The sequence below is a fragment of the Talpa europaea genome, assembly GCF_964194135.1.
Source record: "Talpa europaea genome assembly, chromosome: 15".
NCBI classification, from domain to species: domain Eukaryota; kingdom Metazoa; phylum Chordata; class Mammalia; order Eulipotyphla; family Talpidae; genus Talpa; species Talpa europaea.
The window spans coordinates 83,016,899-83,036,240 of NC_140083.1; the positions used below are offsets into that span (position 1 = coordinate 83,016,899).

General features: G+C 67.7%; 1 protein-coding gene across 3 annotated transcripts; it reads right to left on the minus strand.

The window, feature by feature from the left end:
- Positions 1-4,457: 4,457 nt before the first annotated feature.
- AGAP2 (ArfGAP with GTPase domain, ankyrin repeat and PH domain 2) lies at positions 4,458-19,342 on the minus strand (the record flags this gene model as incomplete). 3 transcript variants are annotated; one of them, XM_084255421.1, is made up of 19 exons in its annotated part: positions 4,458-4,700; positions 4,843-5,098; positions 5,197-5,419; positions 5,523-5,613; positions 5,707-5,855; positions 6,085-6,144; positions 7,012-7,140; positions 7,974-8,096; positions 8,266-8,428; positions 8,829-8,933; positions 9,035-9,121; positions 9,257-9,412; positions 9,823-9,932; positions 10,264-10,398; positions 11,904-12,051; positions 12,191-12,276; positions 12,441-12,528; positions 13,131-13,189; positions 14,627-15,758. In XM_084255421.1, the coding sequence occupies 19 exons, from the start codon at positions 15,741-15,743 to the stop codon at positions 4,458-4,460; spliced, it is 3,528 nt and encodes a 1,175-aa protein (XP_084111547.1). The 3 variants fall into 3 exon arrangements, with proteins under 3 accessions (XP_084111547.1, XP_084111549.1, XP_084111548.1); XM_084255423.1 differs by lacking the exons at positions 6,085-6,144; positions 14,627-15,758 and adding an exon at positions 19,183-19,342; XM_084255422.1 differs by lacking the exon at positions 6,085-6,144 and having other exon boundaries at positions 14,627-15,743.

Genomic DNA, 19,342 nt, shown 5'->3' on the forward strand with positions numbered 1-19,342 from the left:
AACAACTGGACCATCCGTCCGCCGGGCTCTTTTTTCTTCTTTCTAGGTGGCAGGCGGGGTGGGGGCGCAGGTCCAGATGAAGCTTAGTGTTCTCTGCGGGGTGAGGGGCACCTCCAGGCAGCATCGGTGGGGGCTGGGGCACAGGAAGGCAGACGGAGCCCACTGCCCTGGCGAGGGCCGAGACGCCTGCAGGGCTGTGAGCCTCCGTCCCCTCATCTGGCCTCTCCCACCCCTTTCTGCTCGATACCAGGACACTCACCGGGGGTCACTGCACCCCGGGGACCCTCCGCTGAACTCCCCCTGCAGGAGGTCACAGATTCCATTGAACACCACACCTGTTCCCACCTGGCCGTTTCACCTCCCACGCCCGAGAGGGGGCTGCTGCCCACGCATGCCAGCCTCCTAGTGTGCCAAGGGTGGGTAGGTGGGCCCGGGTGTGTCTCCATCTTTTCCTCATTGCCAAGGGCAAACGTGGGCCCCTACACCCCTCTCCCCTTGCTCCCCATCTCTGAGGTGCGCAGCCTTTCTGCTTGAGACGCTACAAGCTCCCAAGAAAAGGGGCTGAAAGGATGGAAGGTCAGGTCCCAGAAGTGGGAAGGGAGGCCTGGGCCTGGAAGGGAGCGCCGCAGCGCGCGCCTTGCCTGACCAGGAGGCGTGAGCGGGTGGGCGTAAAGCCTGTCGCCCTGGATCCATTTGTGTGTCTTAAAGGGGAGGGAAGCTTCACTGGTACACGATGAGACGTCACCTCAAGGGCAGCAGGAGTCAGGATACTGGGGCCAGGTCCTCACCCCCGCATCTGCTGCCGTTGGGCCTTGAAGTTACACGACTTTCCAAGCGCTGTTTCCTCGGGGCTAAATCATGGATCGGTTAGCCGCCCCGGGCGGTGGCTGTGGAGACCGAATGAGCTACACGCACATCCGTTCTTGGCACGGCACTGTAAGCGCCTGAATTCCCGGATTCTGAAGAGACTCGGGGCGGGGCACTTGGAAGCAAGAGTCTTGGGAGACATCCCAAAAGCTGGTTAAGAGCTACAGTCAAGGGCCTCGCTGGTGGCACAGGGGGTTGAGCACAGCACCGTGAGGCTGTCCGTAGCCTCCGCTGCACGAGTTCGATCCCCCAGCTGGACAGGGAGCAACACACATGGCGCAGCAGACCTCTCCTGTCTCATCCACTGCTCCCCTCAGCAGTGTATTTCAGTCAGTCTGCCTGTTCTGCTCCCCGCTCTGTCTCTGGGGAATCCTCTCACCCCCCACACCTCTGGCCTGTACCCCAGCTCTTGTATGCATAAATAAATAAATCTTAAAAAAAAAAAGCTACAGTTGACTCTTTTACAGTGGGAAGGTGGGGCAGAGGCTGGGGTGGGTGAATTATTGATGGGGATGGAGACTTAGCAGAAAGCTAAGTTCTGGAAACTTCACTAGATTAATAAATGCATACTTTTAATTATAAATTCCTTTCTACTTCCCTTTGGCTTTTGGTAAAACTCCCATGGGGAAGCTCCAGCTGTGCTAAGGCAAACAGAAGGAAGAAAGGGGGCTGGATGTGATTCCAGGCGGGGAGGGGCACGGCAGATGGCAGCGGGCCCAGCTGAGGACGCTGGGATGTGCAAGGGCAGCAGCTCTCCCTGGGCCTCCAAGGAGCCCCATTCAGAGTCCCAGTCTGCTCAGCTGGCAGGGTTCGTGTTTCGTCGCCCCACCCACTACCTCTACGCCTCCCAGGTGAGCGATGCAGCCCGTGGGAAAAAAGAATCCAGTATCTTGCCCGGTGCTGAGGTTTTCTGTAGGGAATGCCAAGGTCTGGGCCACCTTCTCACTGCTGGAAATGTATCCCACGGCCTGCGGTTGCCTGTGGTAGTCTTCCTCCCAGCGTGCTGTTTCCTCCCCAGGCTCTTCTGAGGACGGGAACGAGCTGTTGTCACCAAGGAGGAAGCGGCGATGCGTGGGAGCATTCAGAGTGAGCTGGGGGGTCAGGTCTCCAGTTGTCTTCTGTGCTTCTCCCCCTCTTCCGCTCGCTCTGCCTTTCCAGTCCACACACCTGCATCTGCACCTGTCAGCGCACCTGTACCCCCAAATTCGCACTTTGCCAGGTCAGGCAACCCAGCCCAGCATCTGCAGAGTCAGGGCCTCCATGTGCATGGGACCTGGGCCCAGTGCTGGGCCCATATTTGTCATCCGGGTGGTGGGCATCAGTGTGCAGCTGAGGTCTGGGTCCCAGGGCCATTCGCTGGCTCCTCGGGACAGCGTGGAACGGCTGTCCCCAGCCTGCGCTGCCCCCTGGCTGCCCCTTTACCTGGGCAAAATCTTTGGCGATAGGGGCCTTCCTGGTGGCACAAGGGGTTAAGTCATAGCACTTTGAAGCTGTCCTCAGCCTCTGCAGCGCCAGTTTGATCCCGGCCTGGCCTGCCGGCGAGGTTCCCACATGGCGCGGCAGACCTCTCCTGTCTCGCCCGCTGCTCCCCTCAGCACTGGATTTCGTCAGTCTGCCTGTTCTGCTCCTCACTTTGTCTCTGGGGAATCCTCTCACCCCCTACACCCCAGCTCTTGGATGCATAAATAAATCAATCTTTTTAAAAAATCTTTGGCTACACACAGGAATGGCAGGGCTGGCCGTGTGCTGGGCCACGGCTGCTGCGGCTCAAGGCAACACTGCTGCCCCCACGTGGCCACAGTGACCGTGCAGGTGACACGGAGGGGACAAATGGCTGCTTCAGCTGCCCATGGTTTGTGGACACCAGCGATCTCTATGGCCAGGAGACCCTCCACGTCTCCCCACCCCTCTCGGGAGAGGGACCCTATCGTGAGCGCCACTCCTGTACCAGGTGACGAGAGCAAGCGGGCAGGCCGGGGCCGGCTTCCCCAGTCAGCACGGAACCCCTACCAGGTGCTCAGGCCGCGGCCCAGGTAAGCAGTTCAAGGCCTCCTCGCAGTCACCTGGAAGGGCCGATTTCAAACTCAGATCTGACTCCGGGGACTCTGTTCTTAACCCAAGCTGCCCCGTCTGATCAGCTCTCACAACGGCGTCCTGCCCGTCTTCTGCGCACGCATCCCAACTCCTGCTCAGAAGAGGGTCCTCCGGGAGTCAGTTGCTTCTCCGCGCCGAGTCCGCTGCCGCTCTGACCTGCCTGTCTCTCTCCACTGGGTGAGCCTGAGCAGCCGCACAAGAGGGTGAGTCTGACCGCCGCGCCCTTGACGGCCACCTGCCGCCAGCCCCGCGGCCCCCTCCCGCCTGGGCCTCCCCCCTCGGCCGCGGCCATTCCCTGGGGCCTCTGCGAGAACAGACCAGCAGCTCCACCCCTAGACAAAATCACTTCCTCTTTAATTGCCGTTGAAGAGTCACACCACCTGCCTCAGAGGAGATGGCGGCCCCCCGCCCCATCCCGCTCCTTCCCCGATTACCTGGTCCTTTGCAAAATATTTTAGCCAGAAAAAAAAAAAAGAGAGAGAGACCGGAAACCACTGACACAGACGGCCCAAGGGCTGGGTGGGCTGAGGGAGGCAGGACGGGGTCAGGGAAGCCACCCCACCTTTCTGGAGCTGGGGCAGGGGACCCGGAGACCATCCCGGCCGCCCACACCCTCTTAGCCGCAGCCGGGAGGGTCACGGGGAGGGACAGAGGGTGTGGAACCGCTGGGGGGGCTGGACAGGAAGAACAGGGGGGCGGGGGGCCACTGCAGAGGTACCCCTCACCCGGTCACCACGGGCGCTGCACAGTCACAGGTACGCAGTCACGGTCACAGACACTCACAACCCGAGGGCACCCACCCCACCCCACCCGACGCCCCCCCACGGCTCCCCTACCCCAGCCCTCCCCAGGCCGCCGCCCCTGCCCCCTTGTGGGGAGCAAAGCAATAAATTACAGGCCCCTCGCTGTCCCCGGCCAGCCCCGGCTTCTCTCCTCCCTCGAGATTGCAGTGAGGGGGCCCCGCTGTCGGCGCCCGGCCGCTGCTTCCATCCAGGGGTGGGGGACACACTGACTTCCACTCTCATGGTCCCTTTCACGGAAAGGGTTGGGACCCCTACCCCCGCGGGCAGCGAGGGGTCCTGCCCCTCGCTGCCCTTCCCCCTCACTGGGCAGTGAGATTAGCATGGAAGGGGGGGTCCCCGCGTTGGCCGAGTCCGGGGGCAGCCCCCCACGAACGACCCCTCCCTGCGGCGCGCGGCGCCCCAGGAGCCAGCCTGGGTGTGTGCCCGCCTCGGGCTGTCAGCAGGGCCGGACCGGGCTCTCCCGCCCTGGGGCGCAGCGGGATGTCCGGGCGCGGGAGCAGGTGCGGCGGGGTGGGGCGCCCCTTCGGCAAAAACCGACGGGCAGACGCCGCCGAGCAATCCAGGGGGCGCGGGGCGGGGCGCGCTGCGCGGGGGTGTCCAGGCCGCGCGGGGCGGGGCGGGTCCGTCTCGGGGCTGCGCCCTGTGCTGTGCGGGGCTCCCGGCGGGGGGCGGCGAGGGGCGTCTCCTTCGCGGCTACACGAGCGCGACCGGGACGTCCGCGCGGCCCACGCTGGCGACGCTGCTCCGGCGGCGGGGGCTGGGCGTGGCGGCGAGGCCGGGGGCGGGGGCCGCGCCGGGGGTGAGGGCCGCGCCGCCGCCCTCGCCGGGGCAGCCGTGCTGCAGCAGGATGTCGGCGCACAGCTGGCTGCCCGCCTGGCGCGCGTAGAAGAGCGCGGTGCGGCCCTGCGCGTCGCGGGCGGACACGTCGGCGCCGTTCTGGAAGGGGACCCCGCGTCAGCGCTGCGCCCCCGGCTCCAAGCCCCTTCCGGAGCCCCCGCGGGGCCGGCCGGCCCCCCCCCGCCCGGCCGCGCCCCAGGGGGAGCCCTCGGGGAGCCCCGCGCCGCCCCCGCGCACGTACCCACAGCAGCAGCTGCGTGATGACCACGTGGGCGAGCTCGGCCGCCAGGTGGAGCGGGGAGCGCAGCTGCGGGTCCTCCACGCTGGTGTCGAGGGGCCCGTGCCGCGCGTGGGCCAGGAGGAGGAGCACCGCGGCCACGTCCTGGGCCTGCACCGCCGACCACAGCTGCAGGCCCAGGGGCGCCTCGGTCGCGCCCAGCGGCGCCAGGAACAGCAGCTGCTCGTACTTGGCGCGAATCCACGACTCACGCTCCTCCCTGCAAGCGGGACCCGCCCGCGTGAGTCCTCCCCGACCGCCGGCCGGGGCCTCTGCCCCCCCCCGGGGCGTCCGGGCGGCCCCTCCCCGCGCACGCACCGAGAAGAGTCCCGCGTGGGCTTGGCGCGGCCTCGCGTGTCGCTCTCCCACACGCGGTTGGCCATGTCGTTGCCGATGGCCGTCAGCACCAGGGTCAGCTCCCGCGGCCAGTCGTCCAGGTCGAGCGAGCGCACGCGGGACAGGTGCGTGCCCAGGTTCCGGTGGATGCCCGAGCACTCGATGCAGATGAGCGCGCCCAGGTTCAGGCTGGCCCACGTGGGGTCTGCGGACAGAGCGCAGGTCGGCGCGGGCGCCCCGGCGGCGGGGGGGGGGGGGGGGGGGGAGCCGCCCCCCTCCCCGGGCCTCGGCCGCCCCCTGGCGCTCACTGGGGGCCCCGCAGTCCACGCAGGTGGCGTTGCCCTGGGCGTTGCGGATCGCCTGGATGGCCACGGCTTCGCTCTGGCTGTCGGTGCGCAGCTGCAAAAGGCCTGGCGTCAGAACCGACCCCCGCGAGGCCTTCTCCGGGCCCGCAGGCTCCCCTGCGCCCCGCGCCCGCCCCTGGCCCGTTACCTTGACCTTGCTGCTCTCACAGCACTGCAGGCTGGCGAGGATCTGACTCTCGATGGCCTGGACCCAGGCGTCGCGCTCCTCAAAGCTGGCCGCCTCGAAGTGCCACGTCTGACCCGTGCTGGACACAATCAGGAACTCGAAGTTCTCCTCTGGGTGGGGGGATGGGACGGGATCATGAGGGGCAGCGTTCAAACCGGGGCGCCATCCTCAACCCCTTCCTCCCTGATGTCATCCCAGGCCCCTGGGAGGGGGGCTGACGGGTGGGGGAAGCAGAGGGCGCGGGAGAGCAGGAAGCCCCAGCGCATGCAGGGGAAGGCAGGGGCACCCCCATCGCTCTGCACCCCAGCTGAGCGCCCCTCCCAGCTCCCCGCTTGTTACCTGCTTTATAAATATTTCTTAAACTACCAAAGGATTTTAGTTTCCACATTTTGCGCTTGGCTGGTTTCCCGAAGCGAAGGAGATAGAGACAGAGTGGAGAGGGAGCGGGCGCAGGAAGAGACCAGGGAAGGAGAAAGAGAGGCAGCGGAGAGGTGGAGAGAGAGGGACAGTGCCGGAGACAAAGCAGGACAGACAGGTGGGGAGAGAAAGCAGAACCAAAGTCAGTGGCCCCGGAGCAGAGTAGAGCGGAAGCCGAGAGCCAGAGAGGAGGCGCCCTGGAGCCTGGGTGCGGGCCCAGCCGTGGGCAGGCGGGGCCGGTGACCGTGACCCCCAAGGAGCCAGGTTCCTGGGGCGGGGAAGGGTCTGGTGCACAAGGAAAGGGGGGCAGAGCAGGGTCACAGGCCTGGGGGGGGCCTGGGGTTCAGGAGTCACAGAAGTTCGGGCAGAGTCCCTGGGAACAGGAACGGGGATCCCTGTGGTCAAGGACTTCGGGGGGGGGTTGGCCATGAAGGGACAGTCTGGAGACTAGGGGCTGCGTGCTCCCAGAGTCCGGGAGCTGAGGCGTCAGTGGGGGGACACTGAGGTCAGGGATTGAGGAACTGGGGGTCCTGTGGGAGCAGGGGCAGCCATGGTGAGGGGAGTCGAGGGCATGAACTGGAACTTGAGGGTCATCAGGCAAGGAAGTCAGAGGATGGGGTTCACGGAGGCCAGAGACTGGGGGCCCCTGGGATAAAAGGCGGTGGTGCTGAGGAGTGGGAGGTGGGGCAGGGGTCGAGGGTCTCCGTCCTCTGTCACTGAGTTGCGCGCGGAGTGGCGCTGGCGGGCAAGCGCGCAGCTCAGGCGCCTTCTCGCCCCGCAGGGGCCAGGCCGGGGACCTGGAGTCGGGGTGGAGGCTGGAGGGGGTGGCGCTGCCCGCGAGGGCCTCACCTTCAGCCTGCCCAGCGGAGCCTTCAGTCTTGGATGGTGTCGTCAGCTTTTTCCTCCTCTGCTTCTTCACCATGGGAGAAGGAGGGGGTTCCCGACTCAGGGGGCTCAGGTCTCCGGATGGGGTACAGTCTTAGGGAGGAGGACACAGCTGCCTCAGCTGCCCCCTCCACAGGTTTCCTGACTTCTCCTTAGCTTATCTCCTCCCCAGGACTGATGTTGGCCTCTAGGCCTCCTGTCCTCAGCTCTCCCTCTCCCGGCCCCCCGATCATTCCTCGGGAGTCTGGCGAATTAGCAGTTTAGAGTAAGACCTGCACGCAGGCCCTGGCTCTGCCACCGACTGGCCTGGAGGCCTCGAGAAAGCCACTTAATCTTCTGAGCCTCCGTTTCTTCATCCCTAAAACGGGGACAATAATCTTGACCTGGGCCTCCCTGGTGGCTCAAGGGTTAAGACGCAACCTATGAAGCTGTCCGCAGCCACCGCAGCTCCAGTTCGATCCCCTGCCAGCCAGGGAGCTCCCCACAGGGCGCAGCAGACCCCTCCTGCCTCCCCGCTGCTCCCCTCAGCAGTGTACTTCAGTCGATCCGCCTGTTCTGTTCCCCGCTCTGTCTCTGGTGGATCCTCTCACCCCCCACACCTTTGGCCTGTACCCCAGCTCTTGTGTGCACAAATAAATAAATAAATAAATAAAAACAACCCTCAGAGACAGAAGAGGAAACTGAGCAATGCAAAGGCCCAGTAATGTGCCCAAGTGGCAGGTCAGGGTTCAAGGTCAGGCAGTTTAGCCCTAGAACCCACTTGTCTTCGCCGCTGTGATAAACCTGGTAGGAATGAGCCTGGCGCCTGGTGCCCAGGAGGCGCTCAGTGCGTCACGTGCCAGTCACGCGTGGACCCGGCCTCCGGCTTCCACCGGGTGTCAGTGCCCACCCACACCCCCTGTGGAGGAAGCGCGCTCCTTACTGACCGGTGCTGAGCGCTCGGGCCAAGCTCCGGTCTGGCTTTAGCAGGTGTCTGGATGTCTGGTCTGGCGGGGGCTGCAGGGAGCTGGGGCTGGGGCTGGGGCTGGGGGTGGGCGTGGTGGCTTCGGCTGAGGGGCAGGAGGAGGAAACCTCAGTGAGCCTCCCGGCCTCTGGGCCATTCCTTACCCTCCGCAGCGCCCGCCTTCCCCATCACCCACGCCCAGCCCCCGCGTCCCCGTTCCCTCCTTGCTCCCCACCCGAGACCCCTCCCGCCCCCTCGCCGTGAGCCCCACGCACCCGGACCTTCGCCCATCTGGACGGTGCTCATGTCCTTGACCAGCCCGTTGATGCTGGCCGAGGGGCCAAAGGCAGAGATGGCTCGTGGGGGCCGCTTGCCAGGGACTTTGACTGTCGTTCGCAGCAAGTCCATCTCCTTACCGTGGGTGCTGTGGATGTAATCCTGGGGGGCACAGGGGTGTCAGGGAGGGAAGCATGGGTCCCTCGGTGGTGCTGCCAAGCGTCCAATAGGGAGGAGCTGCAGAGGGAGCTCTGGGGGCCGGAGAGGGAGCTCTGGGGGCTCCCGGGCTGGGACGAGCTCCCGGAGAGCGAGGCCCGCCAGGAGCCGGCTCTGTGTACTCCGGAAAGCGTCCCCCAGTGACAGGCTGGGTGGGGGTCCTTCCTCCATGCGCACCCCCAGGACTGCAAGTTGGGGCGCTGGATTTACTTTTCCATCCCCGGCATGGGCCACGGAAGCGCCTACACAGGACACAGGCCTTGAGCCGCGCAGAAGCCAGCTAGTGCTCGGCGGCGGCCCAGAGGAGCAGAGCGGGGGGCACCCGCGGCCCGCCCGCCCCACTCACGTTGATGCTGGGGTGGTAGAGGAGGAAGCCGTTGCTGGACAAGGTCACGTATTTCTTCTTCCATTCTTTGTTCAAGGAGTTGCCACTCCGCTTCAGCAGGAAGCTCTGGGGTGCGCGACGCGCGGGAGAGGAGCCAGTCAGGACCCGCTGCCCCCCCCCCCCGCCACCCCCCACCCCCATGTGGCCCCGGCCCCCAGCCCGCCCACCTGCTTGATGGGGATGGCTCGCCCGCTGCCCGTCGTCTCTCCCCGGCTGTCCAGGCTCCGTTTCTCAGAGTCACTGCCCCGCCGGTTCTGGAATGACGGCGGGCGTCAGTCAGGGGACAGAGGGGGTGATGCTGGACGGACGGGTGAAGAGGGGCCCGCAGAGGGGCCAGGCACCGCGCAGGCAGCAGGGCGGGGGAGGGGAGGGCGCTGCAGACCCCGTACCGCAAAGAGACTCGTCCTGCGCTTGGCCGCCCGGTGCAGGGACCCCGGGGTGCTCAGCCCCGCCACCGCCGCCTCTGCTCGGAGCTCCCGGTGGCCGACATTGGGGGAGGACGGGAGGGAGGAAGAGTAGTCGCTGGTGTGGCCGCCGTTACTGGCCTGGGGGGGACAGAGGGGTCAGCGGCACACGCGAGGCGCCCCCGCCCCACAAGGCCGCCGTGACCCCTGGACGTGAGAGCTCGAGAGTTTCCCTGATCTCGTCGCTATCGGCTCGCCTCGCCGGCGACAGTGAGAGTCCTCGTGCGAGTTGCACAGCGCTTCGGTTTTGCAAAGTCGGCTTCACACGCAGCGTGCGGCTGACCTCCCGGCCTTGGGGGGCTTGGGGACTGGCTCCGGGTGGCGGGAACCGCGGTTCAGAGCTGGTGGATCTCCGGTCCACGCACTTTCTACAAATCCTGTCACTGCCTTGTCCGGCTGCCTGCCCCGGCCTCCCGGGTGGGGTCCTGGGCCCAGCGCCCTTCCTCTGCATGTTATCGGCCCCCGCGAGGGACTCGGAAGCCACAACTTACCTGCCCAGCCACAGGCGTGGAGGCAGCTGAGTGGCTTGGAGAGCTGGGCAGGGACTTGCAGGCCGCCAGAAGCTGTTGCTGTTTGCGCAAAGTCACCACCTTCTGGGCCACTGAAGGGGAAGGGAGGGTGGAGCAGGACAGAGACCCAAGACCCTCTTCGATCACTCGCCGGGGCTCAGATTGACCAATTCCCAGGAGAGGACCCAGGCCCCACGTCCCCGGTCACTGTGGCCTCCGTGCCGCTGCCTGTAAGCTCCCAGCTCCTCCAGCCCCAAGGGCAAACGTCTGACCTCGCTGCTCCCTGCTCCCGCCCACCGAGGCTAATCTCCCATCTCTCACTGGGAGAGGCCCAGACGCCTGTCCTCGAAGAACCTGCCCTCTAAGAACACACCGGGCTCCCAGCTCCCTGGCCCCTGCATGTGCTCGGGATCCCGCGCTCACCCTCCTGGAAGACCCGGTCCACGTTGAGCCCGTAGGTGGCGCAGGTCTCGTAGTAGCTGCAGCGCTTCATGTCTGCGCACAGGGCCCGGGCGCGGGCGTCGCCCACCACCCGCGGGGAAGAGGCGCTGATCCTGTCTGCAAACAGGACAGGCGCAGGGTTGGGGGGTCTCCCTCTCTGTCCCTGCTCTCCTTTCTGTGCGCCAGCCCCCGCGAAGAGAGAAGGTCCCTCTCAAGGCCACCTGGGTGGCGTGTCCAAGCCCTGAGCGCCGAGCACAGGTCCAGGCCCCGCGCGGCGTGCGCAGGGCTGAGCTGCGTGTGTCCAGAACATGCCAGAGGGGAGTGGAGATTTCTGACAAGGGTGAAATAGGTGAGACTCGCGAGAGACCGTCATCCTGCCTGGACATCCAGTGAGCTCTGAGCTGCAGGGCTGGACACCTGTGGAAACCAGGAGGTGCCCACGCGCCCGGCAGGCCGCTGGCTGTGCGAGGAGCAAGGCGGCGAGCAGCAGGAGCCGGCAGGCCCTGCAGGCCAGGCTTCCAGGCGGAGAGCCCTGTCCACTCCACACAGGGGTCCTCCCTGGGCCAGATGGACAGTCCGACAGCCTCCGCATCACTCCTTTGAGAACTGCAGGTCTGTTGCCCTCTGCTTTCTCCCACGCTGGCTTTGGGTTTTCTCTTTGTTTTCAAATACCTTCCTTTAAAAGGAATCAGCCTGACCCAGCTGTAGCAAGAGGCCGAAGCGTCAAAGATTTTCTACCCACACCAGGACCTCTGAGATTTTCTCTGTGTTCTGCCGTGGTGGCATGGGGTGTCCCGCTGTGGTGGCATGGGGTGTCCCACAGCAGTGGCATGGGGTATCCCATGGCATGGTTTGGGGTATCCTGCAGCGTGGCATGGGGTGTCCCACAGTGGTGGCAGGGGGTATCCCAAGGCATGGCATGGGGTGTCCCACAGAGTGGCATGGGGTATCCCACAGTGGTGGCATGGGGTGTCCCATGGCATGGCATGGGGTGTCCTGCAGCATGGCATGGGGTGTCCCACAGCGTGGGATGGGGTGTCCCATGGAGTGGCACGGGGTATCCTGCGGCGTGGCATGGGGTGTCCCACAGTGATAGCATGGGGTATCCCACAGCGTGGGATGGGGTGTCCCATGGAGTGGCATGGGGTATCCTGCGGCGTGACATGGGGTGTTCCGCAGTAGTGGCATGGGAAGTCCTGCACTGTGGCATGGGGTGTCCCACAGTGGTGGTATGGGGTGTCCCACAGTGGTGGAATGGGGTGTCCCACAGTGGGGGCATGGTGTGTCCCGCAGTGGTGGAATGGGGTGTCCCACCGTGGGGGCATGGGGTGTCCCGCAGTGGTGGTGTGGGGAAACGGCAGTGTGTGAGCTCAGGGAGGTGACATCTCAGGAGAGGGGAGGAGACTGCTACTGTCTGTCCCTTTCTCCTGGGAGAGTCCCCTCCTCTGCCCAGGCCTTGAGGCGTTGGCGCTGGGCTAACGGCTGCCTTATTTGGAGAGCAGGCGCCTCCGGGCAGCTACGAACATCTGAAATGTGACCATGTCCGGCCCTCACCAAGCTGTCACCTCTGTGGGCATCTCAGGGCCTCCCCAGGAAGCAGTGCTTCCCCAGCCCCACCTTACCTTGTGTCCCCACCAGCGCCAGGGCCAGACCCCCTCGGCCCTCCCCACGGAGGGAGCTCAGCTGCGCGTGGAGATGGCTCACGGCCTGGAAACTGCTCTCGTCCTCCAGGCTGAAGACCAAGATGACAGCGTCTGCCCAGCCTGAGAACTGGCGAGGAGAAGGGAGCAAATGGAGGGTCAGAAGGAGCCACTCCCCTGGACGCTATCCGCGGGGTGCCTAGCAGCCAGGCCTATCCCTCGGCCAGAACCGGTCCCGGCCCACCTGCGACCCCTCCCCTCCCCCTCACCTTGGCGTCAGGGGCCCCGGCTTCCTCTCGGATCAGCACCAGATGGGTCTGTCCGTCCACCAGCATCTCTTTCTTGTGCTGTTCACCTGCCCGGAAGGAGCGGAGGAGGCAGCCGATCAGCCCTCACGGTTGCCTGACACCCCCCCCCCCCGTGCTTGAGCTACCTGTTCCCCTTGGGGTCCGCACCTGCCTAGTCACTGATCCCGACCCTGACCCCACCCTTAGCTTCCGGTGACTCCTGAGAACTCACTCTCTGTCTTCTCCAGCACCTGGTATGACCCCGTCAGGAACCGGTGAACCAGGGATGACTTCCCACTCCTGGCGTCTCCCAGCACGCCCTGGGGACAGAGACGGAGTGGAGATGGTGGGGAGGAAGAGGAAGCGGCACTTGGCTTGGAGTCTCCAGAGAGCTCAGGGGACTGGCAGTGCCAAGTGTCGAAGGAGGGTCCCGCAGGGCCGGGATGAGAGTGGAGGGCAGCATTCCCGGGGCTGGGCCACGAGTAGGGGAAGAAGTCACCCCAAGTGGCTTCCCTCACAGTGGACCCAAGTTGAAGAATGTCACAGCTCGGGACCAACTTTTGTGTGTCATTTTGGAAACACACCAGTTGCGTGTGTGCGTGTGTGCACGTGTGTGCATGTGGCATGGCACAGCCTGAAGTATTCGTGGGGAAGTTTCACCCAATTCCAGGCAGCAGAACCCGAGGTGCTAGAGGGAGAAACCAGAAATGCGGGCGGGGTCTGACCGTGGACCCGCGGAGGAGCCAACGGTGGGAAGTTGGGCCCAGCCCCAGGGCAGCGCCAGGAGGCGCGGCTGCAGGATTCAGGAGAGCTGGCGACGCCCGACGCCCGGTGGTGCTCGCAGAGAGGGCAGAGGGCAGAGAGGCGGGGAGCGTGCGGCCGGCGGGGCCTCAGCCTCCGCACAGAGGCCCGGGCTACCTACCAGGCGCAGTTCGGGAATGGAGCGGCTCAGGGTCCATTCCTGGCTGTTGACCACGGCCTCTGCGAGCGAGAAGGCGGTAAGGGGGGCGCTCCAGGCCCGGGAGCCGCCCCCCTCGGCGGCCTCACCCCCGCGGGACCCTGCCGGGGCTGGAGGCCGCGCGGGCGGGCTGGGGCGGCGCGCGGGCGGGTCCCCAGGCCAGCGTCTCCCGCGCGGGGCCGCGGCGCGCCGGTTGCCTAGCAACAGAGCCAGCAGCCGCGAACCCCGGAGTCGGCGCCTCCCCGGGCGCGTCCCCGCCGCAGGTCCCCGGCCCGGCCCGGGCCCGGCCCAGACGAGGCCGCCTCCTCCCTCTGGAAACGCGCGGGGGGAGCCCCTCTCCCGAGAGCCGGGCGCCCGGGCGGGTCCCGGGGGAGCTCCGGCCGAGGCGGGGGCCCCCCATCTGCGTGTCGCGGGAGAGAAGCTGAGGTGAGGACCACCCCGTCCCCGTCTCAAGGTCAGCAGCGAGGCGGCCCCGACCCCCCCGCAGTCCCAGGAACGGGGCGCGGATTCCCCCGTGCTCCCTCTCCGAGGCCCCCCGCGCGCCCCGAGAGCGGCGGGGAAGGGCCGCGTGCCCGGCCGGCGCAGACGCGGGCGGGGGGGGGGGGTGGAGCCGGGCGGCGAGGCCGAGCTGCTCCCACCACCTGCCCGCGCCCGGCCCGCCCGCCGGGGCCGCCCCCGCGCCCGACTCGGGCCGGACGCTCTCGGGGCGCGCAGCTGCGGCGGGGACGCCGGGATCCGCCGCCATCTGCTCCCCGCCCGCTCCGGAGCCAGAGCCCGGGGCCGCCCCCGCTCCCGGACCGCCCCCCTGCCGGGAGCGCGAGCCGGGCGAGGCCCGCGCCGGCGGCTCCCCTCGGCAGGAAGAGCCGCCCCCGGGCGTGGAGGAGCCGCGCCGCCGTCTCGCGCCCTCCAAGCCCGGGGCGCGCGGCCCGTGCGGCGGCTCCGCCCCCTCGGTCGCTCGCGGGGAGCCCCGGGCCTCGGGCAGCTCCAGGCCGGTGCGCGGCGGGGACCCGGCTGCCCGCGGCGCGTGGAGGGCCCGGCCTGCGCCCGGGGGGGGGGGCCTGCAAGGTCACTCTCACGCCGGCCGCCCAGCGCCCGGGGAAACTGAGGCCTCCTCGGCCCCTTCGCCTGAAGGTCCCCCGGGCAGGGCACACGCGGTGTCCACGCTCCCGGCGCCCAGCGAGGCGGGAAGTGGCTCGGGGGCTTCCCTCGGCGCCCCTGCACCGTCCCTCCGCCCAAGGGCACGGGCTTCCCAGCCGCTCCCGGCCGTCCAGTCCCTCCGAGACGCGTCACTCTCCAGGCTCACAGGCAGCTGCTGACCCCCGAGACCGCACTCTCGGCCCCAGCGCCCGCAGAGCCCGGCCTGGCTCACGGCCCACCCGCGAGGCTTCCCGAGTTCGAGTCCGCCCGCCGGCCCTCCCGGGCTGAGCACCCCGCGCCCCCCCAGGCCCGGCCCTACTCACTAGGGGACGTGCGGAGCTCTGCGCCCAGCAGCTCCCTGGACCCGCTGCTGGAGGACAGGCCCGGGGGTCCGGCGGGGGGCCCGGAGCCGGGCGGCCCCCCTGTGCTCTTGGTGAAGATGCCGCTGATGAACTTGAGCATCTTGCGGTCGCGAGTGGAGGCGCGGCCCCCCTCGCGGCCCCGTTTCAGCCCCGGAGCCGGGGGCTCCAGCGTGAGCGGCGGTGCAGGCCCGGCGGGCTGCGCGGCGGCGGCGGCCGGGGCCGGGCTGGGCGCCGGGACGGCCAGCGGGGGCGGCGAGCCGGCGGGCGGCCCCGGGTGCAAGTCACTGTTGTCCAAGGTCTTGCTCTTGCCTTTGCGCGGGGACAGCTTGCCTCGCGCGCCGGGCCCGGCGCCGGCCCCGCCGGGGGCCGCGGCCGCCCCAGCCCCGGCGCCGGCCGCTGCGGAGCCCGCGCCGCCCTTCGGCCCCTTGGCCCGGGGCTTGGCCTCGCCCTCGGGCCATGACAGGCGGCTGCCCGCGCCCTTGGCCGCGCCGGCCTTGGCGCCGCTCGTGGTCACGGTCTTGCCCGGCTTGGGGGCCGGCGGGGGCGGCGCCACCTTGAGCCTCCGGCTGCCGGTGCCGGGGTGCGGCGAGGACGAGCCGGGGACGCCGCCGCCCGCGCGGCCCTCGGGCTCGGGGCCCCCCCAGCTCGGGCTGCTGAGCAGGGGGCGTCGCGCGGCGGCGGGGGCGCCCCCGGGCCTGGGGTCCGGGCTCAGCCCCCCGGGGAGCGCGGGCCCGGGCGGGGCGGCCCAGAGCGAGAGGCGGCGGCCGGGCGCGGGGGACGCGGGGCGCGCCGGGCTGGCCGGGGCGGGGGGCTCGGCTCCCCCGGCGCCCGCGCTGCTCGTGCTGATCCACAGCGCATCCTGCCGGTGGAACAGGCGCTCGTGCCGCTTCTTGCCCGGCTCCTCCGCGCCCCGGGGGCTGCCCGGGTCCCCCGCCTCGGCGCCCCTGGCCCCGGGGGCGCCCGCCGCGGCCGCGGACGGGGAGGGGGGCGGCGGGGGCACCGACTCGAGCTTGACCAGGGTCAGCGAGATGAGGTAGGTCGTTGTCCGGCGCTGCAGCGCGCCCGCGCCCCGGCTCATGGGGCCCCGAGACCCCCGAGCTGGGGAGGGGAGGGGGCTCCCCCGGACTGCCTCAGGGGGGCCCGGCCATGGGGCCACCCTGCGCGCCGCCCCCCGTCCCCGGACCCCGCTGAGCCCCCGGCCCGCCTCCGCCGCCGCCTACGCCCCCCTCCCATCACACGGGGCGCCCCCTCCCCATGCTCCCGCCCTGCGCCCCCGCCCCGCTGGAGCCCCGGGACCTTGGTGCCGCTCCAGGGAGGCGCGCCGGGCCGTGCGCCCCGGCCTGGGTGGGGGCGCCGGGAAGGGCGGGGGAGGGCGCGGGAGTGGGGGGCAAGTCGGGAGGGAGAGGGGCGCGCGGGGGGCCCGAGGCCGGGGACGCGAGCCGCGCGGGGGGCGGGGGCGGGGTGGGGGCGCGGGGCGCCGAGGCTGCGGCCGGGCCGGGGTCTCGGGGAGGGGGCCGGCGGGCCGGCGCGGGGGCTGCGCGGGGCGCGGGGCAGGCGCCGAGACGGGGCGCAGCGCGGGCGGCGAGGAGCGAGGCCGGGGGCCCGGGCCGGGGCTGCGAGGGGCGCGCGCGGTCCGGGCGCGGGGTCCGGGGCTCGCCAAGGCTCGGCCGGGTCCGGATGCGCGCTGTGTCCGGGCGCTCCCTCACATTGAGGAGGAGGCGGCCCCCGCCCCCCCACTCGATCCCCCCCACACCAGCAAGACGGTCTGCGAAGGCGGCGCAAAATCCAGGACTGGATTTCTCCTCCAAACCCTGGGCTGGATTCCCGGGAACCGGGGCGCGCCCGCTGCGCCCGCCCTCCCGCGCCGGGGCCGGGGCCGCCGGGGGCTGCGCGCGGGGCGCGGGGGGAGCGGCCCGGGGCGGGCGGTCGCGGCAAGACGAGCGCGTTCGGGGCACTGACATTTCTGGAGAGGCTGAAGGGGGAAAGTGGGAAGCCCTGACAGCACCCCCTTTCCAAGCACCCCCTCTTCTCCCTCAGGTACTGGAAAGCAGTCCTTTCCCTGCGCCCCCACCCCTCCCCCGGCCCCCAATACACCGCCGGGCCGAGGCTGCAGGCCGGCTGTCCCAAAGTGAACTTGGACAGTGTCCCCTGGGGATGGGGACCAACACGGGACTCAGCGGGGTGGGGAGGGAGGGAGGGCGCCTCAGGAGGAAGACATGGGGGCCCCAGGAGCTGCGGCCTACAAGAGAGTCAAAGGCTCCAGGTCAAGGTGGAAGGAAAGGAGTCTGTCTACCGTTGACACCCCCCAAGCCAAAATGCATCCGGTCTCCATAGCAACCGCAGCTCCAGGAGTGCCTCAGAAACAGCGGGGAGAAGCAGAGAGGAGGGATCCGTGTGGATGCTGGGTGGGGGCCCCGCCGGGGGATTTTGGGTTATTGGAGGTTCTGTCCTCAACCCAGGTACCCACAAGTGGGGTACTTAGCATCCCCAACTGACAGGACCCCTCAGACGAGGCCCCGGAACCAGCCTCTTCTGGTTTTCCATCCAGTCTCCTGAGGCTTGTGGGCTGGGACTCTTTTAGAAGGTTAAAGAGGAGAGAGACAAACGGGTAATGTCTGCTCCGTGTCCCCCACACTTCTAGGGGCCCTGGGGTCCAATGCTCACTTTCCTCCAGTCCAGGGAGAAGGATGGAGGGGTTAGGCCAATGGGGGACAGAGGCTGAGACCCAGTAAAGATAGGGTGGGAGTTGGGAGAAGTCTCCCCAAGCCTTGGGGACCCCTCCCTGGGACATGGGGAGTCTCAGCATCCCCCTAATTTGGCGTCCCACCCTCCTGACGCAGCCGAGACTATAATAAGTGCTGTCGTGGGCGGCTCTTGGAGGCAGGAGCCAGCGGCAAGCTCCAAGCTTGCTAGGCCCGGTAGGGGGTGAGGGTGGGGGGTGGAACCAGGGCGCTGGGTGCCCTTTGTTCTCCCAAGACCTGTACCCACTACCTGGGAGGTGCTGCCCTGAGGTCACCCAACTTCCCCCCCACCACTCCCTGCGCCAGGATGACACAGTCCCCAGGAGAGGACATTTTCCAGTAGGCTCTCTGAAAGGGAGGGCGCTGGCTTGATTTCCTTCCTCCTTTGGTGGCCTCAGTTTTCTGTGTGTTCAATGGGAACAGAAGCGCGACTTTTCGGGAAGGAGTAGACACAGGACTTATAAGGAAAGAAGGGATTCCAGACTCTGCTCGTATCCCAGATTCCACTCTGCTCTTCCTCCTGCAGAGTGAAGCAGACCTCCCTCTTCCACCTGGCCTGGACGGAATTCCTCCCCTTTCTTTTTCCTGCAGGGCTGGGGCTTAGTTTTCCTCCCCAGCAGCTCCCATGGGGCCACTCCCCCTAACACGAGCCACCAAGGTGGGGAGATGCCAGCTGTAGCTCTTGGCAAAGGGTGGGAGACAGGAGGTGAGAGGGGCACCCATTTCAGAAGGGCAAGGGGAAGGGGAGCAGACTGTTCCCCTGACAGCCTGAACCACACTGTTCCTTCCCCAGCGGATGCGCTGGGGCCTCTCCCAGCAGAGGGGCCTGCACGGGGCGTCCTCCAGGGAGACCACGGTCTCCTGGCCCATCAGTGAGGCTGCTCCGCAGGAAGAGGTGGGACGAGAACACACGATGGAAGGCCTGCTTCTCCAGCACCTCTCAGGAGCAGAGGAGCCTGTTTCTGGCAGCTCCGAGGGGCGTGAGATGAGAGCAGGCTGGAGGGGACCCCTGGTTCTGCCCGTCTCTTGGTGGTGGGGCCTTGTGGATGGGGAGCGACTGCTCCCGCCTGGCCCCACCGCAGGACTACAGGCTGGGGTGGGCTGGAGGATGTGGCGGATGGTGTTGCCATGGCAGCACTTCCTCCCTGTGTTGTCATCACTTGCTGTAATAGCAGGAGAGGTAGAGCGGAAGGTGTGGGGTGGGGGGGGGGAGACAGGGGCAGGCACATGGGGAGGGGCGGACCAAGAAGAGTGCTGAGGACTTCTCTGCACTTTGCCTGCACACAGCACGCAGAGTGAGTGTAAGCACATGCTGGGAGCCAGCGTCTCTGTGTGTGTGTGTGTGTGTGCGCGCGCGCGCGTGTTTCTCTCTACAGCTGGAGAACAAGAGGTCACGGATCCTTCGTGGGGCCTGGGAATGGACACATTGTCCAGTCCCAGAACCTCCTGCCCCAGACTGCTTCCTGCTCAGCTCCCCAGGCAGGGTCCCCGTCCGCCGTGGGTCTGCTCCAGCCTGGTTCCCTCTCACTCCCCGACTTCTCCATTGCCAAAAAGGTCAGCTTAGCACTGACCTGGATTTTGATCCCTTGGGAGGAGGATGGGAATTGGGAAGAGGAGCAGTGATACCCCCCGCATCTTTTTCCATCCTTTTCCCAAATGCAGGCTTCCCTCGGGTCCCAGCTCCAGCCTGGGCACTAGGAAGTAGCTGATCGGGAAGTGACCCGGCCACTTCTGGTCCCTGATGCTCCCCGAGTGGGGAGCTGACCTCTCTCTTACCTTGTAGGCTGTCCAGTGAGGCTCGGAGGCTGTCCCGAAGTTCAGGGTCGCTCTCCCTCTCTGTCAGCTCCCTGAGGCGGTTCAGGGCTTGTTTGGCCACCTCATGTCTTCTGATTTCTGCTCTCACTGCAGCTGCAGTCACCTGCCTCTGGGCATGCAT